Raw genomic sequence first — 24,312 nt, forward strand, 5'->3', positions numbered from 1 at the left:
TGTAAAAAATGAAATTACCCAACGCATATCAATAGTTTTTTGTTGTTTAGTCTGCTCTGTGTAATTTTGAGTAGTGTTATAAGTCAACCAGCATACTGAGGCTTCAATGATGAGTGACACCTGGGAGGGAAGAATATTGTTCAATCTATTGCCGTTTAACCTCGGTGTACTCTCCTTTTAAAAGCTACAACACTGAAGAACAGTACAATGTGCTTCTTTTATTGCATGATCAGAATTGCAAGTAAATGCCTTATTATGGAGCATAACTCCATGTTTGGCTTTAAGAAGTGGGTCTGCTGAAGCAACCAGGAGAGGTTAAGAGATCGGGGTCAGTTTATCTACCTGAGGGGGGAGCGCTGGTGGGTAGTAACCTCCTTGCTATAAGAGACGAAACACAACACCATAAGAAAGACAAGCTGAGGGGGAAGAGGAAGAGAGAAAACCTGAATGAGAGGAGTGGAGAACCCAGTGGAGGGTCTTAAGAGCAGCGCCTTTAGTCGTCTAAATGTCTAAGAGAGGAGGTCCTAACCAGTGTCGGTGGGGAGACGCTCTAGTAGATCCTAACCAGTCTGTAACGAGACACTAGGAGGTCCTACCTGTGGTGGGGTGGCCATCACGGTTGACAGGGCACCAGGTAATCCAGGGAGGACCGCGACTATCTGACCACCTTGGACCTGGGTCTGGACCTGCTGTGATCCAGAGTACAGACTTTAGTCTCCGATTGTATTGATAATGATACTAATTATGCAACTCAAGAGGAATCAACAAAGCTTTTTAAATTGAGTCGCAGCACTTGAACTAGTACACCTATCTAAAACGGATGACTACAAGTAATTACCAAGACCTGTTGATTTAATTGGTCCGTTTGTGGATACAGCAGCGGGGTTTGCTGCTGGTTTGGGAGGGAGTTGTACGACATCATAGGCTGGGTGTCCTGTTGGACGGAGGTCGCCCGAGGCCGGTCTCCCATCTGATTGACTGAAGTGGTAAAGACATAGGAAAAAGTTGCTTTATAATGGCTTCCAGAATACCACCATCTTGTTGTTTCCAGAAGGAGGAGGGAACACAAACCTCCGACGCCGGGCATTGGACGCTGTTGATTCTGATCCGCCTCCGGCTCTTCAGACGCAGACTGGCCCGGCGGGGCCACCTGGCCCTGTCCTGTAGACTGGGGGACATACGGGGCCACCTGGCCCTGTCCTGTTGACTGGGGGACATACGGGGCCACCTGGCCCTGTCCTGTAGACTGGGGGACATACGGGGCCACCTGGCCCTGTCCTGTAGACTGGGGGACATACCGGGCCACCTGTACAGGCCCAGGCAGTTGGGCCGGTTGAGGATTGGCGTAGTTGGTGTTCTGCTGGAGGGGTTGCTGACCGGGCTGTGGGGGCGGGATGTACGAGGCTGGCTGTGGGATGGACTGGGTGGAAGGCTGGGGGGTGTCCACGGGCTGGCTTAGATGCTGCTGCTGCTGCTGCTGTTGCTGCTGCTGTTGCTGCTGCTGTTGCTGCTGCTGTTGCTGCTGCTGTTGCTGCTGCTGCTGTTGCTGCTGCTGTTGTTGCTGCTGCTGTTGCTGCTGCTGCTGCTGCTGCTGTTGTTGTATCGAACCCTGCAGCTGCTGCTCCTCTGAGAGCCTCCTCTTTTCCTGCTCCTGTCGCACCTTCAATGATAGTCAATTGCAAATGGGTCATTTCCTCTCCTTGAGAAGGCAACAGGAAGAAGGAAAACCGCATGATGAATGACTACAGACCTGCAGCCTCTGCTCTCTCTTGCGACTGATCAGAGCCACTCTGTCCTTGATGGCCTTGGCCATGGTCTTATGGTCTCCTTCACACACGTAGCCCGACTCCACCTGGAGCACAACACACAGGGTACAACTTTGGTCAACATTGGGGGTGAGTGGAAGTGATTGAGCTTCATATATAGCCACAGCCAATTGGTAGTCTTTTCGCAGATCATATAATTATGTTAAGAAAAACAACAGAAAACCCATCCATCTTGAATGTACACGGTTATATCTGGGAGGTGTGATTTTAAGCGAGGTCAAATCACCATTTCCTGGGCCACGTCCTCGGGCACGTCCTTGCTGAGGTCGAAGGAGAACTCGATGGCCTCGTTGTCCTTGTACTTCCCCTTGAGCTTCTTCACGTCCTCAATCCTCAGCCAGAGCTTGATGGCCTCCATCTCCCCGTCGTCCTCCTCCGCCAGCTCCACCCTCACCCCTGTCTCCTCTTGGAAGAAGGCGTGGTTCAGAAGGTCCTTTATCGAATACCTGGGGGGAGCAGAGTGACTGTGAGCAACAGTACTAGGTGGACTTTAACCAGGTCAGAGCATTATGAGTGGGGGGGAATCTTTGAATATAACCTCTCGTCCTTGTTCTGCCGAATGCATCCCTCGATGATCTCCTTCACCTCCGGGATCGCCACCTTGTCGAAGCTGGCTGGCTTCACCCCCTACAGGAAACACAGAACACCAAATGAGACTTGATCTCCGGACGCCTCGTCGTCCATTTTGATACTTTGCTCTGCAGTATAAGCATGCTACCGTCTGTATCAAATAACTAAATCAGGCATTTTATTTTTGCCCTGATGCTGAGTAATACTAACGCTTGTGCTAGCAGTATCGCTTTTCATAGAAGAAAAAGCTTATTGCCGCAATAAGATCATTACATAATATGTAGTTGATGATATAATCAAAACGATTTACTGTAAAAAATAAAAAAAGTGTTGGGTTCGCAGTAATATGAGATTACCAGGAAGCGCCTAACTGACTCTTAATAAATGGTGTTTTTCAAAGACACAAGGCTTAGTTAAACAAATACAGGTTAAAACATAGCTGAAGTGTTTATGCAGGATTGATCCAATGCATCTAGCTGCGTTACAGGAAGAAAGGTGTGAACATGGACGGCACACACCCTAATCCGTCATCAATGACAGGTCTCACTTAACAAAAATAAAACATACAATGACGTTAAATGAGAATGACTGGGTATAGCTTCAAAGGCCAATGTAGTACACAGTTTAAAGTACAAAGTATGAAAGTGACAAGCAGTGACAAGTGGGTAGTTAAACGTTGAAAAGCAACAGTGAACTCAAATTAGTAGAGATAAGTAGAGGAAGGCAGGGGACTGTGATTTTCAAACTACACCTACACATATTTATCTAATTTTATTCTGGTGTGGGAGATGATGGATGGGGGGGGTTAAATCTAGTCTCTAGTTAAAGTGTTGGACACAGGAAGCAAGGGGCAGCGGGGCAGAGGGCTGGAGGGAGGACTTACGCTGGTGACTCTCCGGTAGATCTGTGCAGCGTTCTGGCACTCTGAGTACGGGTACTCGGAGGTGGCCATCTCCAGCATGCACATTCCAAAGGCATACACATCCACTGACTCGTCGTACTTCTCCTCATACATCTCAGGCGCCATGAACTCAGGGGTACCTTAAATCAAAACAACTATTCAGAACTCTTCCCCCTGACTGACTGACTGACAGGGCCTCCCATGGCCCACTGCCCCTCTGCTCCCCAAACCCGCCTGGGGGGTTGGGGCGGAGGAGGAAGAGTGGCCGGCCATGTCGCCGTCCGCCGGAGAGTGGGGGACCTGCGAGCGGAGAGGTGTGAGAGAGAGAGAGAAGACAGGAGAGGGGAAGGAGTGTAAAAAAAAATAAAAAGGGAGGGAAACAAAAAGGAAGGGGAAACTGAGCTCAGTTAGACTGTGGAGAAAGACGCACGCGTTTGTCTGTATAAGACCCTGACAGTCTAAAGCATAAGGAAAGAGTTTCATGTGAAGACGCTGGTGTACAGAACACATTCAATAGCCAAATATTGAAAGAAAACCCCACATTTATTTGCCAATGATTTAAGGGGACCAACAAGACTAGCTATGGAAGTAACTTCTGTCAAGACCTCACAAGGTTTTAATAAGCGTACATTTCACCTACCTTTTAATGACGACTTACCTTCTTGTCCTTCACCTGGAGAAGAATTGCACAAAGGTCAGGTCTGAGCGAAGCACATCCCATAGCCAGACCCTGTACTCATCAGTATGCCTCTGTACACCAGCCCTTAATAAACAAATGCTTTGAAATGTAGGTCTTACACAGAAAAACCCAGTTGGTTCCTTTTTAAAGATTTTTTCTTTAAGTGAGGTGTGTCACAGCACACGGTAAAGACTTACCAGGCCCATTCAAGTGTATACTTACTCAAAGACAGCAGTACCCTACTCATTCCATACAGCAGAATGAGGCACAGCTGAAGCTAGAGCCTATAGTTTAAAAACATACCCAGGAATGTGAAAAAAAAAAAAAAAAAAGAGGCTGATAAAGAGGACTGCTGGGGCATTCACTAGAGGAGGGACAAGATACACTCTTATTGCTGAATGATTTTTTTTAAAGCCTAACCAAAACCTGTTGAGGCAAACCCATGGAAAGAGATGTTAAAGATCATTGGCATTATTGTCAAACAGACCACATATTTCCAAACCACAGAACAAAGACCAGTCTAAGACGGAAGCCAAGGGAATACCTTTAGCCCTGGCCAGGACAGCCTGCAAGTACAAGGCATGACATTTTTATTAAATCAGGTTTCTAGTCAACAGCAAGGAAGAACACTGAGGCGCTACTTACTTTCAGTAGGTGCCTGGAAAAAAAATCCCTTTTTGAAGACACAGAGAACAGTAAGGTTCTGTCACAGTAACGTACTTGACTTGCTGTGAGAGTGGGGAGAGAGCAGGGCTTGTGTTATCTAGCCCAAGACATCCACAATACCTGGCCTCCGTTTGAGCTGTGGTTTGAGAGTTAAGCTGAAACACTGTGGTCTGTTTTTTTTTTTCCAAATCAACCACATTGTCAAAGAAACAAAAACAACCTCTCGCAATTCAATTGCAGTTGAATACACACATTTCAAAAACCCAACACAACAATATTGCAGCCCTGGTCGGATTAGGGGTGCAGGAGGTAGCGGTGACTTTGAGGTCGTACCTATGACACTCTTGGCAAATGAGGCCCTCTTAAGCGTGGCAAGGCCCAGGTCTCCGATCTTCACAGATCCCGTGGGGCCCGTGATGAAGATGTTGTCACACTTAAGGTCCCTGTGGATGATGGGAGGGGTCCGAGTGTGCAGGAAGTGGAGGCCCTTCAGGATCTGCCTGCACCAGCTCCGCAGCACCTTGATCTTCATCACCTTGAACCGTTTCAGATATCTAGGGAGGATAAAAAGACCATAGAGGTTTAGAACACAACTCAGAGAAAAAAAACCATTCACTGTCATAACAATACAATTTTATGGGTTCATCTCTCAAAAGAGATGGACTAACAGCAACAATAGCCATGAGATTTACTGGGCCTTTTGGATTGCAAGTATCACGGTTTGTGTATTGCTACATAACACTCACGTTTTGAGTGTGCCAGAAGTCATGAGCTCCGTCACCAGTGCAATGCACTTCCTGCCTTTGGAGGGCCCCTCCCAGGAGTCATAGAAGCGGACAATGTTGGGATGCTGCAGGCCCTTCAACATTCCAGCCTCTTCCTTGAAGCGCTGCCGCTCTGACTTGGACAGCTTGCGATCCTGCACAGGACACAAAGGGAACACACCGTTAACATTGCTTACTGACCCAGCCGCATTGTAAAAGTGCTAAACTATTGAACTGAAAAATTCACTTAAACTATATGCTGCTATAACACGTTCAACATAGGTTTTTTTTATGCATAGAATCATACCGTGTTTTTATTACATTTTGCTTTATTCTCTTTAGCTATGCATGTTCAATGCTTGACTAAGCACAATAATAGGAGCAGTCAAAGTAAACATGGCACTTTGCTGTACACATGTGACTTTATAGCTGACCAATAAAACTTCTTTGATTCAATCTTGCCCGTCTATTAGAGGTGTGTGGACGAAACAGACGTCAAACGTGTCACTTTGACACGTTGTAGCAAGTTCACCAGCGTCACCCAGCAGATATGCTTAGAACAAGACACTGAAGCTCCACTCCAGCACCGCTGCCTCATGCCCACGTGGGAGGTTAAAACTCAACGTTGATAAAGTCAACTATTAATGAACGGTTATTTTAGCAGCTCAACATTTGCTAAAATATACATAAAAAAAACAAACATACAGCATGTAAATCTTGTAAGCATTTAAAAAAAGTTATATCTATAAAAAAAAATCAGTCATAGTTGTGTTGTGCCAATTGTCTGTGAGCCGATGCACCAACCATTTCAATTCGAAACAATGATGCTGCTTACTAAACCTCATTACGACCAACTAATGCTAGCAGCTATGTAACGATAAGCATAAGCATATAGCAGAATTATCGGTTAGTGTAAAGTGCTCGCAGTGAAAACATATCTTAACGGCTCTGTCGGTCTTGCAGTTTCTCCAAGTGGACAATGCACTAGCGATTTCCACATAATCTCAGTTGAGGAAAAAAGCTGAGGCTGATACTTGGGTAAAGCCTGGATTTATGGTGTTGAGAGTAATGTTATAATGTCCAACAGTTTTGATAACCCTATGGTGTTTGCAAACGTTTTATCAATGATCTCAGCACTTCATACACATCACAGCCAACCAAAATAATATTGCCTGGAAACATGGACAATATACTACTGATTTAATAATCAATTTTTCAAATGGTTGTGTGGGGTAACAACTATTATTTATTTTGGCGTTATGAGCAATCCGATGGATTGAGCGCCAATTTATCCCCGTGATGAAAATAATAAATACCGCAACAGCCTAATGTACACATGCATTGGAAGGCAACTATTGACGCAGATGATGGAAAGAAATGTCTAGGAACCAAGCAGCAAGGTTAACAAGGTTTTGGAAAGGTTAACAAGGTTTTGACATAAAAAATAAAAAGGTGTTGAGATCTACCCATCCTTGCATTACCATTGTTTAGAGCACAAGGTAAAGGCAAGGGCCGTTTATCAAAGCAAGGGTCACAGTGTTGTTTCTGGCAAGTTTCCTACTCAATGAAAAGGTCACAAGATGACATATTATGAACTGGACTGATCTATACACAGAGTAAATGAAGTTTAGATTTTTTAATACTCTTGTATAATGTTACCAATTTATAAAAAAATAATAATAACGTAACGTCGTAGTTAAGGTGGCAGGCATGTGTTGCTAAGGCGGCCGCGTAAGCTGTAAAGTGCTGTGGGAAACCCTGGATGGATATAGATATGCAAGATGCAGCCCCCGCCCCCCCTTGCATTTTTCCATTGCCAACCATCCCCAACCTTACCCGTTCAGATGTCAGACTCAGATGTCATGCCAATGCCAGAGCTCATGCCAAGTCATGACAGACTTGGATTGAGTAAATACCAAGTATCAACACATTGTGAGGCGATGAATAATGCCCTAATCTATAAAGAGCTGTGACACTATTCCAATGGCGAACAAACTTTGTCACAGGGTTCAAAATGTGTCATGGGGCGGTGTTGAAATGCTGATAGCGATGTGTGTCAATGGGGAATTTAAATGACAGAATTGGGTCAAGAGCAGATGCACAAGTACTGACCAATAGCAAGAGCACCTGTCAGATACAATGTCTGCCTATTGGCACAAGCACAGATCTCTGGTTGGAACTCTCTGCAAAGCCCGGCTTGTACGTACACTTATTTCGCACTGTGCTTTACTGACGAAGCCAAACCACAGCCGTCTGCCAAGCCCAAAGAAACCCTACTCTGAGGCATAGCAAGACACAAGCTTAGGGTTTTGCCTGGGCAACCCTCCAGGTTCTCCAAGAAACTGGAACCATTGTTGTGGAAGGGTGTGTATCCGGAATATTATTAATTTTAAATTGTTACTTGAAAAGTAACTAGAAGACTTGTTGAGTGCTTAAGTCCAAAATGCATACAGTGTAAGTGAAATAAAAAATAAGGGTTCTGGCAGTTTATAGTTCTAGGAATGAGGGGGCATGATATCCCCATGGTTAAACCCATGCCAACTTTGTAATACTAAGCATTAGTTTGATGAAGTATTAGAACTTATGACTAGCACATAAGGAGGTCATTCTTTGCGTCAGGCCCCTGCAAACGAAGACCTGGTTAGACAAAGACACTCCGCTATCCTCCCTATCATACTTTATGGACTGCCTTTTGTCCCTTCCACTCCAGACCAGTGTAATCCTCTACCCAGAGGATCTCTGCACTACAAGCCTGCAGAGATTGGCTGTTCGCATATCTCCAGGATTGTATAGCAGATTTACGGGCAGCAGAGAGAAAATGGATGAGATCAGAATGTCGTGATGATCTCTCTCCTTCACTACCTTCACCTGATTTTGATTCTGATTCCAAAATCAACTCCTCTGCCTCCAACCCAAGGAAACAGATTTCCATGTTCCCTTCCCTCCTCGTCCTCACTCCTTCCCTTCATTCGTCCCTCACAGCTAATACATTTGTAACCAACTTGACCAAGAAGGGGAAGGATATCTGCTCCTCTTTTACCCGTGCCGACATCATCCCTCCCCCTATAGACCCCTCTGTTTTTACCCACTTAATTTCCCTCTCCTCTGAAGATATCCACAGAATAGTAAAATCTAACAACACGACCTGCCCCCATGACCCCATCCACTCATCCCTTCTCGAGCAACATCCTGCCATTCCTCACTCCGCTCATCAACTCCTCCCTCACTTTAGGCCTTATTTCAGCTTCCTCAAGCCTGCTAGAATTAAGCCGCTCCTTAAGAACCGACCCTGGAAGCTGCTGACATCCGGAACGGCAGACCAGTATCTCTTCTTTCATCCCTTTCTAAAACGTTGGAACATGCCACCTCTAACCAAACCCTGCGCTCTTGACACCAGTGTTGCATCACAGTTTCTGCCATCACTGCTAAGTTGATGTCACACAACTATTCCCCACATCCCACTCCTCTGACATCACCATGATTGCAACACGCATGTCAGAATGTCTGGAAGACATCAGCAATTGGATGACTGCCCATCACCCTAAGCTTAACCTTGACAAGGATGAGCTCTTCCTTGTGGCAGGGAAAGAATGCCCTCACATTGACTGACTGGAGAAGGGATGATTTATTCAATACCCCCGTCTGGAGGGTTAGGATTACAGGACACCTAGTATATCGCTAACTGTGAGGCACATGAAAAAAAACAATATCACTCATTTACATTATAACTCATACACAATAAAAAAATATATATACCTAACAATGGTAATAACACATCCTGCTCTTGAGTAATGTTTGAATTCCCACTGAAACCGAGGGTTCGCTGGCTCTTTAAACTGTAATAGTATTATTAACTAGTCGTATCGGTACTCAGTATCGGCAGTTTACCAAATAAAAGTACTCGTACTTGGTTTGAGAAAAAGTCGATTTGATGCAACCCTATTGTCGAGGACATTGCGGTATCTGTTTAAGATTTCGCCCAGATGGAGTGAGATATTGTTGAGATCTTTAGGCAAGGCAAGTTAGGCAATTAACAATGGCAGAGATTGTGATCTGTATGACGAGGGGTGAGCACGAACAACTAGTGGTCTTCAGATCTCTGACCAACTGACCTACTTTCCACAGATCCTCATGCCTTTTCTTCTTCTGCCCACCATGTGCGAACAGTCATGCAAAACCTGCGCAGCCGCTCTGGGTCACGAGCCGTGTGCCTGAAAGTGCATGGGCTGCCGGTCACAAGCCATACACCCCCTGTCCGTTTTCGCTCCCCTACACTCCTGACTCTGGGGACTTTGAGCAGCTGTCCCACACTGCCTTCCTGCTTCCCATTATGGTTAAAAGCCAAAATGAACTATGTTATAACCAGCATATTGGAAGATGGCAATTGTGTCAATGAAACAGTTGCAGCTAACTCAACATCACTTTACAAATCACTACATGGAGACAGCCAAGCAGAATCCTAAATAATATCTTCCATAATGTTATTCAATTAATAAAAAATTGTACAATTAATATTTATAAAATATATATAATAATGAACCCGGTTGTATTGAGAGGAGAACCATCTGATTACTTCCATCAAGTTATTGCAAAGGTAATGCTTACAGGTTAGCTTATCTTTTAAAAGGGATGTGGTTAAGATTGTTAGCGGTGCCTACCGCCTAGTATAACTATGCCCTTGGAGATAGAGAGTACGAACAGCATGTACAAAAGTTCAGTTCTGCCATCATGTAAGGAACACAGTAACTTCCCTCTCATAAGGTGTTTGTTATGGATCAGATTACAGATAGGGAAGCACACTCCTACACAGCACCATGAAGGCTATTATCAATGAGCCTGCAAGTCAAGTGTTGTGGCCCATATTCCCCCCATATTGATACCAATAATGCTAGCTTCCCCGATCAGTCAAGTCCATTATTGTGAATCAGTCTGTATAGCATTTATTAATAATAATCACAAGTACAATATAGTGTGTGGGAATCCGGAAAACCGAAAATCCGGTTTCAGTTAGCCGTAAATTAGCCGTACCAAGGTTGATTTGACGGCTGTAGCCTGCAAATAAAGCGGCTAAACAATCACAATCAGGCATCATTGTAGTCACCAATACTCAACATGACCGCTGCACTGTACTTGTAGGACATGGTGGAAGTAATAACCAAGCCTATTTACGTTTCTCTGCAAACAGTCCATGGTGGTAAACTACGTCAGCGACTTCATACTCAATGTATAATAGTTTGATTTTAATAATATGTGTGCAGTTATATCGCAACAGTTCCATTTTGGATACAAGCCTTTTCTAAAAGAGTGAGACTACATTTAGTTATCGAACAGGGAAACAACCTCTAAGACTAAAGCCTCTGTACCGATACATGTATGATTTGATTTTTATACCTCTAAAACTGTAGGAGTAAATAACGCAAAATGAGGCGGAAGAATAAGAAAAATTATAAAACAAGATTACAATAGTGTGGCTTTCTTTGCAACCACACTAATGATAATATCTTAAAAACATTATATATATATCAAATCTGTGATCGTCTTAGTGTAATTAACAAAACTAATAATTGCATGCAATTTATTCATCATGTCAAATGTTTATTCAAGTTTGCAATTTGCAATTTCTGGTCAAGCTGTTCAAATGTCCGAGTCTGTACCGTTTCTTAGTGTTTGTTTCATCCCCCCGCTCACTTTCGGAGGGACCGCTACCTCAAAGAATGCCTAAAAATGGAGTCATAGGGTGTAGAGGACAGGGCTTAAGATATCTCAAACACATTCCGTACCTGGTTTCATAAATCCAAAATATTTCTGACAGGGCAGGAAATGAGTCACAGTAACTCTTGACAATACAAATGATTAAGGTCAAGTAATGGTCATGACTGATGCATACCTCATATCCTTTGGCATTCATAGTGCACTGCATCGGCCTCGTTTTAAGTGGTTTTACACGCCATGGGAATATAAAACGACTTTTAAACTGTAGTCAGAAAAAGCATGTCTTGAAAGATACAAATACTCCTCACCATTTAAAAAACAAATAATGAACTATGGTGCTGCAAAGAATCTAATTGAACCCATAGCGATTCGACTGTCACAAAGCTACAGAGAGGGCAAGCTTGGAAGGGGCGCATGCTGCTGCAAGGCAGAAATGTCCATAAATAACCAAGTGAATCTAAAAATGAACAGGGTGAGGAAGGTCTGTGATCACGCTTTGGGCGGCCTACGGCAGGGCCCTGTTGTGAGGAGTACTGAGAATTAGAGACGCTAGGCTTGAGTAGAACCATGGTCATGGCATTTTCATTCCAAATTTTTAATTGGCCAGGCGGGAGAACACGGTGGCTTCGCTGAAGTTTGATCTTAGTAATGTGATTATGGGAATATGGTTAAGTGGGAAATGAAGGTGACAGACTCAAACATCCCAAATTAAAGTGCATAGTGTTTGATTCTAAAAACATCTCAAACCATTGATTTGTTGGTCGATCAAACTAGAAGAGTATATTCCATAAAAGCAATTATTTTAGATTCTTATGACAAGAAGAAGCTCCACCACGTGAAAAGCCAGTGGATTGAGATAACCGAGGTATGGCATTCAGGGAATGTAGGCAGTCGCTCGCAGAGCCACAGCGTCCAAAGGATGCCTGTGGTTTCACTGTTCATCTTTCAATGCTGGTTGTCTGCCAATTTGAGAAGGAAGGGGGCTTGGCAGACAGAGAATTGGATATGACACGGTTTGTTAAGGATGGATGAACGAGGGGGAAAGGGGGAGGTCCCAGAATCCAATGTTCACTTCCTCTGCATGCTGACCTACTTACGGCTCAAACATGGCGGCTAAGAGATATATGAATCAAACCAAAGTGGTTTTGCATGTGAGGTAGAACAATGGATGCTTATGAATTCCCAGAACCAGTGGACATAACGAATTGTGTGCTTTGTTAATGCATAATAATTGAATAAAAATTAAAAAATAAATAAATAAATATATATTATATACATTGGTAGTCAAGGCGGGGTCCTATTGTTGTTAAGGCGGCCGCCTTAACCATACAGTGCTGGGGGAAACACTGCTTTGTTTTGGTGTCTATTGGAATCCTTAGAATGTCAAACTTCTTTGACAAAGAAAATATGGATAAAAACCTTTGCTACAAGTTATGTCCGTTCGTTGAATGTAACACGATTAAGATATCCCCTGTCAAAAGAGCATGATCGAGCATTATGGGTAATGGAGAAGACCATCAGGTTGCAATTGGAACACCCACCAGACCGGTTAGCTAACAAGCTAAAACTTATATTGCAAGCTAATATTGTTGATCTTATGAGGTAGGCCATGTGTTTTAAAATATACACGACATGGATGAAAAGTCTTAGTTAGTACAATAAGTTTATCTGACATGGACCATTATAAAAAGAAAGAAACGTTGCTTTCATGCAGTTAAGCATTAGTCACCGTTGCCAAAGGAAACTATTCTGGAAAATAAGAGTTAGAGTTTCAACGCACACTTTTTGCCCTTGGGAACTGGTTTTAAACCCATGTGACATCACTTCTTATCGCATGAAAAGAAGGGCAATACAAGTTTCCCTAGTCGCAGTTTGAAGATGTATGGAGGCAAATTCCTCGCCATTAACTTGTTAAATAAATAAAAGTTAGTTTTCTCACCTAAAATGATCAAATAAAAAGGTAGGGACCAATAGACTGCCAAAGGCACCATATAAATACATGTAGGGAAACACTTTACACATAGTGTCCAATGAGCTATTGCTGGCAGGAAATACTAGATGCTGGTTAGACTGTTGCACCAGTTAAAGTGAAGTGTTGACAGGTGTTCGAGTGCAAGCATGACTCAAGGAAACCAGACTTTTCAAATATAAATAATCAAACCACCTTGCCCTCATAGTCATTAATTTAACCTGCCTAGAATAGCCGAAAGACTTCATTTAAATGAGATCACAAACCAGCATTTTGATATGATAAAATACCAAAGAAATATATATTCTTTTCCTAACAGAATAGATAGTGAGCCAATTGACAGAAAAAATAAAAAAGGGAGAATAGGCCAAACCGAAAGAATATGTGGACAAAAGAAAATTGTAAAAAAGCAGGATTTCAAAAAAGTTCAGGACCAATGCAGTGCTAAATAGGTAATATTATGTGGAAATAAAGACGACGAGAGAAGAAACATGCCTTGGCAGGCATCTCTGCTGCACTTTACTTCACACAGAGGATTAGAAATTCATGGTTGTGAGGTTGAACCATTTTACATCCAGAGGAGACGTGCATTGACTGAGCATGCTCCAGATCCTCTCCATGTGAGGATTGAGGGGCCACAGTTATAAGCTCTAGTCCTGACATTGTGTGTGGGTGTTCCTCTCCAACTGCACTCCTAAGGCACTGCTGTGTGAGTAGTCTGTCAGCTCAGACAGGAAAAACGGAAAAGGCAAACACACCTTCAGTGAATGTCGAGTCGAATGTCACTGAAGGCAGTGTAATCGTTTCAGCAACGTTGCGTATATATTTTTTTAAATGGTAAATACGGTAGTCACACTTATATAAGCTAACCCCGCAATTTCTTGCTTCTGCTTTCAATATGGGAAATCGTTAAAACATGGTAAATATTCCCATAGCCGATTTAAACCAAAGGATGGCCCTTGCCTTTAGAATACAAAGAAGCTTTACCTTACTGAACTATCATCCATTTAATAGCCCCTAAAATGTTGCCGTAACTCCAGTAGGCCTCACATGCCACAACTATAAACAACTGCAGCTCTGTCATTAGATAAAGATTGTGTTAACTAAATCCACAAAGGATGTGCTTATTGGTGGTGATATATACATCAATGGCAGAGAAAAAAGACCAGGTAGATCCTTATAAATTGCCTTTCCCACCCAGCAATATGGCCAACCGTTACAGGTGTTAAGGCATGAGAAGGATGACAAATACAATTACGTGAAATGCGTAAAGTGACCTTCCACAGGTGCAGCAAACTCTTAACCCGGCAACAATATGATGCAAAGTGAAACAAAAAGAGGAAATGTGAGCCATGGACTTCTGAAGGGAAATGACAGAGGCTACAGCTGAAGGAACAATCAGGAAGGAAATTACTTTGGCACTTTTCCATCCAGCCAACGGCTGATGCTAAGGTTCAAAATAATAATATCCCAATCATGGCTTTGAATATATCAGCTATTGCTCAACATTTATCAATGCCTTTGAATTTATATTTGGACTATCTGATTGGATTTTATAGTAGACTATATAAACTACACTTTAAATGGCAATTTAAAGGCTGGATGTATAGCTCATTTCACATCTATGATTTAACATAAATCCTCTATATGGCAGCATTTTTGTAAAAAATATATATCTCAAATGTGATAATCAAGGCGCTTTCTTAGAAGGACGATTTAAGGAGAACATTTGCAGTGTACACGACGTGTTCAAAATACATGTTGGCCTATAAAGCAATTTTAACAACAATAACTACACATTTGTTATAAACGAAAGGGAGAGTTAAAGGGTGTGTTTAGAACCATCAGTAATGATGATCAGGGTATTGTCCTACCTGGAGCTCACACCATGCCACCTCCACTGTCGTCTCAGTGTCCAAACCCTTGTATACAGTCTTAAAGGAGCCGCGCCCGATCTCAATATCAAACTTTAGAAAACGGCCATCTGGTGATGTGCCCACTGCTTTCGTCTCGGCCTCCTCTATGTCATCTTGTACTTTCTTGTACTCGGCTTCCCTCAGCACTGCCTCAGCTCTCGCCTTGGCTGATTCTTTAACTTCCTCCTCGGCGCCGGGCTCCTCTTCCTCCCGCGCCGACTTCAGCTCAGGCCTGTCCTCCACCTCACATCTACTTGGAGGTTCTGTGTTGATGGTGGGTATGCAGTGAGCCGTTACCAGTACTCCTCCATCACAGAGGTCTTGTACCAAAGCAACCGTCTTCTCTGCCGCCAACTCATTCACTTTCGCCTTTTCACCTCGTCCCTCGTGCTTAGCAGAGTCCTCGCTCACGGCCAGCACTACATCTACTTGGAGGGCGTGCGCAGAGGAGGCCAGGTGCCACTGTGGGACCTTGGTGGGCAGAGGAAGGTCCAAAGCTGTAGCATTGGAGTCACTGATGACACTGCGGCGTAGGAACCGGTGCTCTTGGTTACACCGCTCCCGCTCCATAGTATGGTGGCGCCTCCTCACTTCTGTTGTCAGCCGATCGGCCACCATGGAATCAGACCCAGACCCAGTTCCCATCTTCTGGGGGGGAGCCAAGAACTTCACCATGTTGTTACCTGACTTCTCCGACATCCCACAGCAAGCGTGAGCACGTACACTTGGCTGCGGAATTAACAAGACAGTTCCACTATCTCCATTCAGAAATCAATGAAGCACTATCAATTCCAGAAATTATACAACAAAAAAAAGAGCAGCAACAACGTGCCGCAACTCCTCTCGTCTTGTCTTCTTATTGCTTAAAGAGCAGTGCTCTGTATGCAAGAAAGAGATACAAGGCTTTGGAGCGGCGGTGTTCTTTTATAAATAGAAAAAAATAGAACACCCTTATAAAAGCGAGAGCCTTGATGATGACACTTAAGGCTTTTTAAATCCACACCATCCATCCTGTGGGGCAAGGAGACCGGTTTCTATTAAACATAAGGAATCACTTGAAAGCAGATAGAAAGTGGCAGCGCTTGCTCCTGCGGCCAAACTCCGCTGTATAGTCAACAGCTGACGGGTCGCACCCACTCGATTTGTTCCAGTCTGATATCCCTGCAAGAAAAAAACATAGATAAATATTATTTGCAAACTGAATGATAAAAATGCCATATACACATTCAATAATTTCAACGCCATAAAGATTTAGTGTGCTTCAACAGTAGCTAAATTGCAAGTCAACAAGTAGAAGTCAAATACTGGCATTCTTCAAACATAGTAGGTTTACAATTCATATCGTGTGTGTGGATATATATATATATATATATATATACCTGAGTTAGTATACGTGGCCAAATTACATAAATACTATAGCATATACAACATCACCAATTGTCTAAATACTCAAACGGATGTGTTTGAAACTACTATAACAGCAAGTTATACCATGCATTCCATGTCCAGCACATCACTTCGTAACCCTTATTGGGCGGCATGTACTCCATCCATGGTTTGAGCCAATAGTTAACGTTAAAAATATGATTAAGGGGTTACTCAATATAACTGTTTCAGTACAGTTTGGGTTTGGCAATAATACGCAACTACATCCTACCATCATGAATCAATTACAGAACACTTTCTACTAAGTTATGGTATAACTGTCACTGGCAAACTGGGTCACCGCGAAAGGTTCTGCTACAGGAAACCAAACTAAATAATAGAGATTAGAAGCATCTTATTCTTCAACCCAAATGTGTCTGTGTAGTCAATTGTATGACCATAAGCCCCATATTAAGAAGGAATTGAATAGCAACATCCTTGAATACAAAGCACGGAAGACCGATGGTTCTTTGTTAGCTTGCTGGTTTAACAGCTAGCCACTGACGTTAGCCAATTGGCTAACGTAACTGGTTGACGCATCAGTTCTTGCCTTAACACTTTCATTCGTTGCGATTTAAAGAACATTGCTACATTTAACGAATCAATAGTAGACAACTCATCTTACCCTCTCGATATCGAAATTCCATTATCATAGGACCACAACCGTTGCTGTTAACACCACCAGACAGGTTCGTCTGGCATACCGGTTGGAATGCTACCAAACCGTGACAGAAGCAGTGCCACCGCTAGCAGGCTGTCTTACTAGCTAGCTGACTAGCCAGCATTAGCAAGGCGGGTCTTCCTCATGACCACGAAGATGGCCCAGATCTAGACCCGCCCCCCAGCCCCGTGATCATGTATGCTGAGTATTGTGTTTTTTGTCTTTTGACGTCAATCAAAAATAATTAGCTCACAGTATTCACTGGATTCTACGTTATCATAATACGACCGTTAATATTAACTCCAGATGGAATTTGAGCCTGTGTCGCAACACAACTAGTTTCTTACCGTTAACTGACTACAGATAAGGCTAACATCTAGCAACTACATGATGTAGCTGCAACGGCACCGGTTGGACGCGATGTGACTTACCTCAATATTGCACACTCTCGGCAAAAATGTTCTTTAGTACCAGCTCTGTCGCCGTAAACTCCGACCACATAATACCAATGTATAAAGCATACAAATATACACGAGGTAGACTAGTCCGTTTTAAAGATAATGAAACCCTTAATCACAATCCAAATTCGTCGAAGGAAAGGTTTTTTTTTTCTGAGCTAGAACAACGCATGCGCTAGACATGGTTCGCCTACACTAGACACAGGTGTATTCCTTTACTTCCTACGCACATGTAATTGCATATATATCTTGTATAAAATATATATATATACGTACATATGTATGTTTGTATATGTATATATATAGATATATTAAGATTATCACATCGAACTATCTATCGACCTTTTATCTATTCACAACAAACAGTGTTATACTCACAAATGCACATATTCAGCCCTTCAGTCCTCCCATATTAAATAACTCGATGTCTTGATCATTAATTTAATAACATTAATGTAGGATTAGTAAACGTGTGCTTATTCACTGTTGATCAGGGCAAAGTAATATAGTAAATTAATGGATCAGGTGAAAATATGTTTGAGTAAACAGTGCTCTCTGCTGGCATAGTTTTTTTAATATGTCATTGGCTCATATTTGATCAATATATATACACACACACACACACACACACACACACACACACACACACACACACACACACACACACACACACACACACACACACACACACACAGTGAAAAAAATGATATTTATTTTCATCGTGCGTGTTACAAATATTGCGCGTGACTCGCCCTAAAATCCAAGCGTGGCGATGACTGTAGTGAACGCGCATCGCGTGTTTGACGTCACTGAAGCGCCTTGGCTCTCCAGAGCCGCTGGTACTGCTGGTAAAAGATGGGAAAATATGATAGCTATATAACGAATAACTAAGAGAAAATGACCGTTTGTGCTCCTGATTTAAATTTTTCACACCATTCTATACAGACGCCGAATTGACCTCTACAGGACAGACAATAAGGTAGTTTTGACAGAATTTCTTACAAGCTATCGTGTTATCGAGAAAAATGTGATTCTGCCTGACCACAAAATTACGAGGAATTGCCACATACAGTAAAATAACTTATCGAGTAGAACCCGTCAGTTAATATTTTGTCAGTCGCATCGATCATTTCGCAATAAGCCATGTAAGTGGGTAGTTTGAAAATGTAGCGTAACGCTATCTTAAATGGATTCTTTAATCGGGAGGACAAATGGAAAAGGACTGGGTGTCTCCATGGCAAAACCTGTGTACGTTACCATTACGTATTTACAGAAATGCAAACGTTTGCACAATATCTATCAAACAAGAAAATACATTTTCCCATGCATATGAAGGTAAATGTATCGTGTAGTCTGTTTTATGTCCATGCTCAGACGAAATGCTCAGAGAACGATTTCTTCCACTGAGCGACTGTAATCCATAGTTTTTAATCCGCCTCGACACACATTCGTCCCCCGTACCCTGCTGAAATGTTACGGATGCATTTTGTGTCAACCATGTTTGGGGTATTTAAAAGCGCATTTGACCCGTTCTAACCTAGGCCGTTGTACGGTAACATTAGCTGGATGTTAGCACTACCAGCTAGGCCACGAAGACGGTCACTGAAGTTAAATGCTCCATAACGTTTTCGTGGTGTTTGGTCGAAATTCGTTATCCTTTTATTGAAACAATTTATTTTGGACGCCCTGGGAAATGGGAATCACATTTTTTCTCTGCAATGTATATTGGCAAGATATTGTAGTGATACGACTAAAATAACACTGGGTATCTCTGCGTTTTGAACTTGTGTGATCTACTGATTTCAGTTCTGTTCTCTATCCATAGCATGTGCAATTACCCTACCGCATTAAAAGGCAAATGTCTTTATTTTTGTTCTGATTTCTCTCTTGCATATACAGATTGGTGACATACGTTTGGATCACTGGAAGGCAGCTTTAGTTGGAAGACAAAATATTACCGGTTGTTTCTTGTTGAAATCTAAAGTCTACGATTCAGTTACGATTTTAACCAAACTATTTAAGGAAACATCAGTCAAGCTTTAGACCTTCCATTCCAAGAGTTCCATTCTTCTATTTAGCAGAAGATGTATGGCAGTGCCCGCTCTGTTGGCAGGGGGGAGGCCAACCACAGCGGTGGAAGAGATGGAGGAAGTAGCACTAACCAGGGATCTGGCCGTTCACCTCGCCTTCCTCGCTCCCCACGAATGGGCCACCGTCGCACCAACAGTACAGGTGGTAGTGGAGGGGGCCCTGGAGGTCCTGGAGGAAAGACCCTTTCCATGGAGAACATCCAGTCCCTCAATGCGGCTTATGCAACTTCAGGACCAATGTACCTGAGTGACAATGAGGTTGGCATGACAGACCACATCCCAAAGAGTGGTGGGACGATGACGACTATGGGGAGACAAAGGGTGACCTACGGCTCAAGGAGCAGCAACAGTGGAGGCGTGGCAGCCAGCACCCCCAACATTGCCACCTCAGTGCCCACAAATCCATTGCTGCCTGGCGGGATGATAAGCGGCGATGCACTTGCTTTTGGGGACCACCATATGTCCTCCACTGTGCCCCACTCTCTGAGACAGGCCAGGGATAACACCATACTGGACCTACAGGCCCAACTCAAGGAGGTAAGGTTTATCAGAGTCCTCCCAAGATATTTTGAGCTGATAACGGTTTGAGAGAATGCCGTTAGGGCAGATTTGAGGACTGAATTTTTCCACTGGAGATGTTCCTGATGAGCTTTTATTTTTCATTGGTAAATTAGCCTGTAATGCTCTTAGTCAGAATAGGAATTAGGTGGCTTTACGTCCAATTGGGTTGCTGTGTTTGTTCCTTACCTGTGCTACTCTGTCAGGTATTGCGTGAGAACGAACTGCTGCTGAGAGAGGTTGAAATGAAGGAGAGCAAACTAAGCTCCTCCATGAATTCCATCAAAACCTTCTGGAGCCCCGAGCTGAAGAAGGAACGAGCTCTGCGGAAAGATGAGGTGTCCAAGATCTCTGTGTGGAAGGAACAATACCGCATCATTCAGGACGAAACACAGGTGTGTCTTGTGGCTCTACTTGATTTAATGTTTAGGCAAGGCATTTTACCATATGATTGTTAAGGTTTCACATTGAAGATTTCACATTAATGTATGCATATTCATGTGTATTACAGTGTATTCTTCCTTGAAATGAATCCATTCTGCCTTTTTATGATTTGCTACTGAGTCCAAAGTGATAATCTGAAGAGCCGCCAAGAAAGTGAAGCATACATTTTACAGTAGCCCGAAGTGAAGAAAGAAACAACAGGATTAGCATTTGTGAAACTATAAGCAGTTAGCTGTTGGGCTTGATACTTTGTTAAAACATTGAAGATAATTATTGTATTATAACCATGATCATTTCACACAATACAAATGTTAGCTGCAGCATCAAGCCCTCTAGCTAATCCTTTTACGTGTCACTATAAAATAATGCCTTACATATTACAGGGTGAAAGTGTAATGCCTGCATTAGTTCCGCATCGAGCAAAGCAACTTGCAGAAACGTTTAAATGCCACATAATCCAAAAGCTTTGGATATCTATTGGTCTTATGCATATATAATCGTGGTAAGGTGCGGCATTGGTGACATGATGAATTTTACATTTCAAAATGTCACTATTTCCCTGCCTTAATTTAGATTTATTCTTGTTGATGCTGTTTACTGTAGATGCAATTGGTAAGTCAGAGTGCTTAAAGATGGTTGGATCAGAAGTAATGACTACTTAAGTTAAGTCTAACTGATATGAACACATTTAGTTGTCTCTAAAGAATACTTTGACAAGCTTCCTAGCTTGGTTGCTAACCACATTTTTCTGGTATGGAGTTCAATCCCTTATTTCCTTGATTCCATGATCCTTTGACTTTAGTTATGTCCAAAGCAAATCTATATCAATGTGATAGTCCCTTTGCAGCTAAAGTGGCTTATCCTCTTGTGACTGTGCCGGAGTGGACGGGCAAGCATGTATAATAAGCTGTTTGCCTGTGCTGATTAACACAATCACACTGCCGATTATTTCCCTGTAATGGCCGGCTAGTGCAGGGCTAATAATTGGGTGCACTAATTTTAAGACGTTAGCTTTTTCATTGCTAGACTTCTCCTCCCACACACACAGGAACACACGCGTGCAAAAGAACAGACACAACAGAACTGCACACACAGTCATCTGGCTAATTACCCCTTCCAATTAAGAGTGTGTGTGTGTGTGTGTGTGTGTTCTCCCATGCCCATAAAGACCTACGTTCCCATCGTTGTCTGTGAGGAGAGCTGTATGACCGAACAGGTCTGGTTGTGAAATGGCCGTCAAGTTTAGTTTACCGCTGAAGCAGGGCGTCTACTAGTCTAATTAACATCAGGGGATGCTCTCTAAAGTCTTTCTGACGTAGCCAAATGTATGTTATGCGTTCTGCCTCATGGACACCCTTTAGGACAGCATGGTGAAAGAGGAGGAATTTACTAAGAGAGAAGACGTTCAGAATCGGAATCAGACATTTTTTATGAGATGTCATTCAGACATCCTTGTTCGTTCTAGGTCTGTCCAACCCTTTACTTCTCTTGTGAGCATGGTCTAAATAATGGCTACACTGTATATTATGGTGGTTATAATCGATTTATATGGGGCTTCTCATTTAATCAGCTGAAAACCCCTTCCTCTGTCAGCAGGAAGAATACATGAGAATATAATCAGCAGAGAAAGGTGTGTGTGTGCGAGGTCATACCGGAGGATCAATGCATTCACGGCAGTGAGTCAACCTTTGTCATGGGGAGGGGGAGGTGTATGTGAACACGAAGGGTGAGTGTGAAGAAGGAGACGGCGAGAGAGAGGCAAGCGTGATGGAGGGTGTGGATTAGTGAGGCAGATGGGACAGAGGAAAAGGAGCAGAAGAAGATGATGTTGGGAGAAGAGGAGGAATGGATTTGTCTAAGAAGGACGACGTGGGTGAAGCGGAGGCAGACACTGACTTCCCTCTTTGTTCCTCTGAAAAGGCTCACAGCTGGATTTCACTACACGGCACAGAACAGTACAAGTCATTCTATCAACGCAGCACAGACAAGTGCCCGTGGCTCCGAATGCCACAAACGATGCAACTCAACACAGGGCTGATTGTGTTTCACCACTTGTGTTTCTTCGAAGCATGAAATATAAGACTGTCTACAAGGCATCCAAGATTAAGCCTTCACTAAATCCTCGTTGATAATGAGATGCTGATTTTTAGAGCAGTTGTAACCCAATATTCCACCTAGGCCCCTTTTACATGAGAGCCTGTTTCTTGGCTGGTCCTCTGTGGCTGACTTGTGTGATGGGGGTGTGATGCTGATGAATTTCCATTTCCCCAAGCCAGCCGTAGGCAGCTTTTTATTTCTGAACATTGTGGTATATTCATAAATGTTTTCCTCTCCTGCTTCTTCTTCTTCTTCCTCGTCGTCATCAGCATCTCCAGATGACTGTGCAGGCCCTCCAGGATGAGCTCCGGGTCCAGAGGGATCTCAACCAGCTGCTCCAGCAGGACCCAGCCCTCCATGGCCGGGACCTGGCCCTGGTGGCGGAGCCCACCGAGGAGAACTACCGCCGGCTCCACACGGAGCACGAGCGGCAGGCCAAGGAGCTCTTCCTGCTGAGGAAGACCCTGGAGGAGATGGAGCTGAGGATCGACACCCAGAAGCAGACCATGAGTGCCAGGGACGAGTCCATCAAGAAGCTCCTTGAGATGCTGCAGAGCAAAGGTGAGCCGACGACATGATGTGGCAGAAGGATTCTGAGGAACTAGACGGTGGTAGTGCGTATCCATCAATTATTTTATTCTGAATGTTATTTTTTTTGCTTAAAGCTTAAAACTTGTGTGTGTATTAGAACATAGAGAAATGCATTAAACCCTAGCAAGTTAACTAGCTAGCGAAGGTCTATATATATTGACATCAGTCAATATTTGGTTGACTATTGTTTTAGTCTACCGGATGGTCCAACACAGTGCAGTTGGCCTTGTCCACCTCTTTATGTAACCTTCAGTTCATAAGCCTGTGGCTGTTATTTGTTCTGTTAACTGGTTGAATGTATAGCTACCTGGCCACCTAAGGAGCTACCTGAGGCGGTGAATGACCTAGTGACTGTTGAACTGGGTTTAATGAACCAGGTCCATCCGCCAAAGTCTCCGAGGAGGATCAGGAGCGGACCAGGAGGCTGGCAGATGCAGAGATGCACAGACACCACCTAGAGAGTCTGCTGGAGCAGAGAGACCGAGAGGTCTGCGCTCTGAGGGAGGTAAGGACCACATCCACCCAGAGGGGGGCAGCCATAATGGCTTTGGCTTGGCTTCCTGCGTCGCCTCCTTGTCGCGAGATCTCTTCTTTAATGTCGGCTGATTCCCATCACTGAGCCCGCCATACTAAACTCCTTCCACCTTTAACCAGGAGTTACACCGGCGCTACGAGGGGACCCCTGAGTCCACCAAGACCAAGGCCCTCCAGACAGTCATCGACATGAAGGTGAGATCAGAGACCGTGTGGACCAGAGTGGATCTTACGGGATATTAGGGCGGGTCAACATACAACGGGATGAGATTTGATCGATCATGTTTTGGTTTCAACTCCCTGCATCGCTGTTATTGGTAACATTTTTATCCTTATTAGATGAAGCCTCCGTATACACATAGCACACATGAACTCAGATTGCGGCTTGCAGTCTTTTCCTTCAGGGTTTTAATGGTGCATACGTTTCAGGACCCAGATTCAATTTTGAGAT

At 43.5% G+C, this 24,312-nt stretch overlaps 2 protein-coding genes across 8 annotated transcripts in view; one reads left to right on the plus strand and one right to left on the minus strand.

Annotated features, from left to right (window-relative positions):
- The window catches only part of LOC130389658 (serine/threonine-protein kinase WNK1-like), a 29,661-nt gene extending 11,914 nt beyond the window's left edge, over positions 1-17,747 (minus strand). For 2 of the 6 annotated variants that reach the window (XR_008896584.1, XM_056599532.1), the window contains exons 1-12: positions 17,521-17,747; positions 14,962-16,164; positions 5,389-5,561; positions 4,976-5,196; positions 3,280-3,437; positions 2,365-2,453; positions 2,053-2,272; positions 1,751-1,852; positions 1,072-1,660; positions 839-978; positions 597-689; positions 343-378 (exon numbers count right to left, since the gene is read on the minus strand). Coding sequence is in view for 5 of the 6 variants with exons in the window: in XM_056599532.1 (XP_056455507.1) it covers positions 343-378; positions 597-689; positions 839-978; positions 1,072-1,660; positions 1,751-1,852; positions 2,053-2,272; positions 2,365-2,453; positions 3,280-3,437; positions 4,976-5,196; positions 5,389-5,561; positions 14,962-15,702 (2,562 nt within the window). In the remaining variant the exon portion in view is untranslated. The other 4 variants (XM_056599535.1, XM_056599534.1, XM_056599533.1 and 1 more) reach the window with 4 other exon arrangements.
- A 570-nt stretch (positions 17,748-18,317) lies between these two features.
- Positions 18,318-24,267, plus strand: LOC130389701 (ELKS/Rab6-interacting/CAST family member 1-like). Of its 2 annotated transcripts, XM_056599622.1 has the most exons (7): positions 18,326-18,395; positions 18,493-18,526; positions 19,447-20,174; positions 20,402-20,590; positions 23,006-23,297; positions 23,705-23,832; positions 23,982-24,267. In XM_056599622.1, exons 3-7 carry the CDS (start codon positions 19,632-19,634, stop codon positions 24,102-24,104), a joined length of 1,275 nt encoding a protein of 424 aa, XP_056455597.1. In that variant the 5' UTR covers positions 18,326-18,395; positions 18,493-18,526; positions 19,447-19,631; the 3' UTR covers positions 24,105-24,267. The 2 variants fall into 2 exon arrangements, with proteins under 2 accessions (XP_056455596.1, XP_056455597.1); XM_056599621.1 differs by having other exon boundaries at positions 18,318-18,526.
- Positions 24,268-24,312: the final 45 nt, after the last annotated feature.

The sequence above is a fragment of the Gadus chalcogrammus genome, chromosome 9, assembly GCF_026213295.1.
Source record: "Gadus chalcogrammus isolate NIFS_2021 chromosome 9, NIFS_Gcha_1.0, whole genome shotgun sequence".
NCBI lineage: Eukaryota > Metazoa > Chordata > Actinopteri > Gadiformes > Gadidae > Gadus > Gadus chalcogrammus.